This window comes from Archocentrus centrarchus, unplaced genomic scaffold (genome assembly GCF_007364275.1).
Source record: "Archocentrus centrarchus isolate MPI-CPG fArcCen1 unplaced genomic scaffold, fArcCen1 scaffold_82_ctg1, whole genome shotgun sequence".
In the NCBI taxonomy this organism is placed as follows: domain Eukaryota; kingdom Metazoa; phylum Chordata; class Actinopteri; order Cichliformes; family Cichlidae; genus Archocentrus; species Archocentrus centrarchus.
In genome coordinates, this window is record NW_022060292.1 from 501200 (window position 1) to 507002 (window position 5803).

The 5803-nt window shown below is 41.8% G+C and overlaps 1 protein-coding gene across 1 annotated transcript; it reads left to right on the plus strand.

Annotated features, from left to right (window-relative positions):
• Positions 1-512: 512 nt before the first annotated feature.
• Positions 513-5797, plus strand: LOC115777856 (dickkopf-related protein 1-like; the record flags this gene model as incomplete). The annotated part of the gene is made up of 3 exons (XM_030725859.1): positions 513-623; positions 4693-4816; positions 5610-5797. Coding segments are annotated over exons 1-3 (423 nt in total), but the record flags the coding sequence as incomplete, so codon positions are not given.
• Between the last annotated feature and the right edge of the window lie 6 nt (positions 5798-5803).

A 5803-nucleotide genomic window follows, 5' to 3' on the forward strand; every position in this document is an offset into this window, starting at 1 on the left:
GCTCTACCTGTCTCGTGTCTCCAGGTGTGTTTTAATCTCTCTGTGGTCTCTGCGGTGTCACATATCAAACACTCTCCCACCTCACCTGAGGCCGCAGGGCTTCCAGGAAGGAAGCAACGGCGGCACTGTCTCCGCCGACTGATCTGGTCGAGCTTCAAACACACCTTCAAAAACTTCTGAGGACCAGGCGGCTGACAGAGGGCAGATCAGAGGGGAGGGGAGGGGTATAAAACCAGCGCACCTGAAGGCAGCAGGTAGGACAACCACTGAGAGGAGAAGAGGAGAGAAGTAAAGTGAGCTTCACACGGGATAAACTGGCTGGAGACTCTCTGTGGGTTTTCTTTCATTACTGAAGACTGAAAAGAAAAAACAGCACTCATAAAGAAACCACAGAAGAACCTCAAGACGCTTTAAAAACGTTGCCTCTGCTCTGTGAATCTGCTGCATTTAAACAAATCTACAGCGAAAAAGTTATTGACAGAGCAGGGACCGACTGATCGATCGATTAGAGGATGTGGATGCTGCGCAGTGTCCTGTGTGTGACTCTGGTCAGTGGTCTGGCTCTGGACTCAAACACCATCAGATCCTCCAAAGAGTCAACGCCGCAAAGCTCAGAGCTGCCGGTAAGATGACAAAACAACCTTCACTCTCCTTTTTTTAACGTTTTTCAGACACTTGGCCGAGCAAAACCAACTCCAGGAGGGTTTTCCTGAACCTGAATGTGTTCTGTTTATGTCCTCTCAGCTCAGCATCACCTGGAGCTCCTCACCTGTTTATGCTGCACTGCTGCCACCTGATTGGTTAACTGGCTAATTGATAAATAAGCAGGTGTACAGGCGTTCCTAATGAAGTGCTCAGTGAGTGGCTCTAATGATCCAAAACTGAGACAAAGGCTCATTAATTTAATTTATTAAAAATAAACAAACAATTTTATTCATTATTACAAATAAATCATAAAGTTAAAAAATAATTATTGTTGTCAACAATATTTTTATTGATATTTTAAAAAATTCAACAGTAAAACAGAAACAAACACTCGTCTCATCGATAAATGCTGATGCAGGGCGGAAACAGTTAAAATTAAAAATCTTTTTGTCCATTCAAAAGGTTTAAAACAAACAATCTCAAAGCTGTTCAGCAGAAGGCCAATTCATTAAATACACCCATCCATCCATTCTCTCCCGCTTATCCTTTTCAGGGTCGCAGGGGGCACTGGAGCCTATCCCAGCTGACATAGGGCGAGAGGCAGGGTACAGCCTGTACAGGTTGCCAGCCTGTCACAGGGCTAACACAGAGAGACAGACAAACATCCACACTCACATTCACACCTGTGGGCAATTTAGAGTAGCCAATTAACCTAACTCCAGTAAGTGCGTGTTTTTGGCCTGTGGGAGGAAACTGCACGGTGGCGTGGTGGTTCGCACTACTGCCTCACAATTAGAATAATGTCTTGAGGGCCTGGGTTTGATTCCTCCTTAGCCCAGGCCCCTCTCTCTCTGTGTGCATGTTCTCTGCGTGGGTTTCCTCTGGGCATTAGAGTTTAATTAAGTTTTATTTACACAGCACCAAATCACAGCAGCAGCTGCACTGTGAGTTAAACATCGCAGGATCAGAGAGAAACCCCCAACAATCAGACAGCCCCCCTCTGAGCAGCACCTGGTGACAGTGGGGAGGAAGAACTCCCTTTAAAAAGGAAGAAGCCTGAAGGTGAAGGGAAAGAGAAGAGAGGAGTCCGTTTCTGATGTGATGAATAAACCCGTTGATTAAATGAAGAAACGTGAGGAAGTCACAGATTTTCTGACAATTTGCAGAATAAAATTGCAGATTCATCAGTAAAGACAAATCACTGCTGGTTAAAACCAGGTACAATCAGCTTCCTGTGATGTTAAATGTAATCTTCAGGGTTGAGGTGAAGCTAAAGCTGCTGAAGCTGTTTGAGTTTCTGCACTGCTTACACATGATTTTACAAAACTCTGCATAACACTTCATAACTTCTCTTGTGAAACCATAACTAAAAACTAAAAATATCTTTAGATGTCCACGTGATGCACGCAGCTGCAACACAAAACAGAAACAGACCTGAGGGATGTTTTTTAACTAAACAGCAGCACTTTTGAACATCTGACCATACGTTGCTGCAGCTTCTGAGCTGCAGATGATTCAGAGAGCTGAAGAGCGGCTTCAAGGCTTTAGTGTGAAAACTTCCAGAGAGGTGAATTTTTATTTCAAGAGAATTAAGGGCAAAAAATAAAAAAATAAACAAAGAGACAAAGATGATGTAACCCAGCAGAGAGACATGTTCTGTTCTCTCTTTGGGATCTTTGCATATAATTGAAGATATTTGGCAAAAGAATTCCAAACGTTTCCAGGGTTTTATCCCTCTGTCCAGCTGTGATGGATCATTTATCAGGAACAGAGAGTGATAAAAAAGGAACAGTTTAAAATGTTTAACCAGACCAGCTCAGAGAGCCACAGAGGATGATGCTGATTTATTTCTTTAGCAGAAACACCCCTCAGATCTCACAGTTTCTGCTCCAGCGGCTCAAACCAGAGCGTCATTTCAGCATATATGATATAAAACATTTTGGGGTCAACATCAAAGAAAGGCAGATATGAAATGTAAAGGTGAGGTAAGAGGTCAAATGTGAGATGATATTAGGATGCAAACTATAATATATTTTTTTAGCATCCTCATATATCTTTCCCTCTATGCTGCCAACAAAAACAATGGCAGTAAGAAACTGTTTAAACAGCTCCATGCAGCATTATGATCACTGTGACCTTCAGAACACTCTATTAACCTTGCAGTAGAGGTCAGAGGTCAAAGGTGATGTGATATTTTAAATCTTGATATGGTACTTTCTACATGTTGACAATATACACTACACTTGTAAGAATCGTAGTTTCTAAGTTTAAGGCTTTTTTTGTCAGATTTGGACCAATAAATGATGGAGTTTACCATGAACACTTCAGTGAATGGAAGCCACACTTTAATGGATCATTAACATGACCTCTGACCTCTGCACCCCTACAAAGTTTTATCAGAATCCATTCAAAACTCTTCAAGTTGTTGTATTTACAGACAAAAACAACATACAAAAGCAGGACAAAACACTCACACGAACGCAGCCAAAAAACTGAATTTAATTCTTGTTTTTATTGGTTTATTTTTCATCATTTTTTTTTTTAAATCTCATCAGGGAACAAACACAGATGATTAAAAGGCTCCCAAATCACCTCCAAACTGACCATTCTTTAAATTTTCATCAGTTTAGTTTTAATATTTTTACAGCATTATTCTTCCTTTAATTTATCCTGTAAAACACTTTAAATCACTTCTGTTTATAAAACTTCTGAAGGACCAAACTTCCACCAACACTCATACATACAAACTCCTCTCTGACCGATGTGCTTTGCTGACTCCAGTCCAGTATTTATCACATAAACAAGCAGAGGCTTCTGAGGAGTGCGTCTCAGTGTGGAGCTTCTGCAGCCACAGCAGCTAAAATGATCCATCACACAAAGAAACCTGCCGCTGAACTCTGACATCACCTTCACCTGCCTTTTAGGATCGTTCCCATGATGACAGGACGCAGACAAATTCCAACTCCCACCGACGCCGCACACCATCGTGTCCTGCATCCGAATGCAGCGCACCTGCGGTCAGCAACGCACATACACAGACACACACAAACACAAACACACACCAGCGAAGCGCTGCAGCGATCCGCTTCAACCACCCGACCAATCCACTAAATGTCCCAAAAGAGAGACAGAAAAGTTAGAAATCCTTAACCAGCAGAGATTTTATATTTTTATGTTTTTATTAGGTGGTCTTTGATGTTTTTTTGAGCAACTATGAATTATTATTATATTATTAACATAAAATAAGTGGTGCTGCTGCCTTCTTCCTTCATCTTCACGGGTGCAGCAGTCAGCGGTGGCTGATTAGCAACAACTGTTTCCTATTTCAAACTAATGAAGATCAAACTTTTATTGACCCTCCATCTTCCCCAGCCTCCTCCTCCACAAACACTCAGACATAATTCTACGTTCGTGTCCTCAGCATGCACAATAGTTTTCATCACGTTCTGTAGTTATATATACACGGTAATATTCATTTTCCAGCATGTCCTACCTACAAAGATCATGTAGGCAGAAGATTAATTTTTTTCCACTAAAGTTCCTGTGTTGTGAATGAAGAGGGTTATGTGCACAAGAAACTATTTTTCCCTTTGTCTATGTAATTATATATACTCACATATCTAAACAGTGATGCTCATTTAAATATGCTGAAACAGTCCAAGACACGTCTTGCAGAATCACGATTGATTAAATACAGATATTTTGATGTAGATACCTAAACTGAGCAGCATTTGTTTTTTTTACTGATGTGCACACATTTCATATTTTTAATGTCACTGATGACTACCTGTAATTTAAGAAGAAAAATCTGAAATATCAGCTGCTTAAAACTTGCAGCTAAGTAAGCATTCATCTAAGACATCATCCAGCATTTCAGGGCCTCAGAGCATCCCAGTTTGATCCCAGCACTCGTGTAATATCGCAGGATCTGGGCTCTGCAGCATGACGCTGCTGCTGGGAAAGAAGCCTGAATTTGTTTCTCCAGTGTTTGTGTTGTTTTTTCCTGGACACAGTTTGTTGTCCCTGATGAATCATTTCTGTGCGCAGCAGAGGGGGGGCTGCAGTAACAGAGCTGACAGGAGGCCGCCCACCAATGACAGGCAGGTGGACACGCAGGTGGACAGAGTGACAGACGGACAGAGCGAGGCTGACGGCTTCAACAGGACCAAAGGTGAGAGGATGAACACTCATTGCTGTTCCAGAATGCACTGCAGCAGGAAGTGGGCGTGCTGACTGGTGTGTGCAATACTGCAGATTTGGTAGTGATCCAAATAGCAAGTAAATACAGGGCCAGTATCGCCGATACTGATACCGATATTTTTTTAATAACTATAAAGAATTTTCAACGAGTGTTTTGTGATTTTTTTTTCCCCCTTTGGATCATTAATTAGTTAAACCAGGATAGAATTTGGCAAAGTTTACAGGTAAATAGAAAAAACTTTAGCAAAATAAAACGTTTTTGTTCTGAAACATTACAGTAACAAAAAAAAAAAATTCCTTCCCCATACAATGTGATGTATGGATTTTTTTCTTAAATAAAAAGAAAATGATCACTCAAGAACAAATTAAAACTTTTTTTCAGGTAGAGTGTTCAGAAAGTATAACACAAAAATGTGTTAAAAAATATCCATTCACTAATTTTCTGGATTTTTTTCTTAAATAAACAAGCTGTACAAAATTATCACTCCACAACATTATAAACATTCAAAGCAAATTTCTTTTTTTGCCAAGTAAAATATGTTATGTGTCATGTGACGGTATAATGGCAAAACACTGTGGGGAGGGGAGGAGCAAAGTGTGCCTCCTCTGTGCTGCGACAGTCAGCTCCCATCTGTGATGAAACCGCAGCACTGCATACAGGAGAGAAACTGAAGCTAAAGTATCGATACCAACGTTGGTATCGATATTATCTATATTTGGATCAATCCGCCCACCACCAGTGCTGACGTCTGTCTGTGTTTCAGCGCCGGAGATGTCGAGCTGCGTGCGGTCTGGCGACTGCGCGGCGGGTCTGTGCTGCGTCAGGTATCTGACTGGCAAACGATGCCAGAGGATCCCGGTGGAGGGCGAGGCCTGTCTGCTGCGAGGTCCCACCAAGCGGAGGAGGAACCTTGGGCGCTGCGACTGCGATGCAGGGCTGTTCTGCACTGCTGTCGAC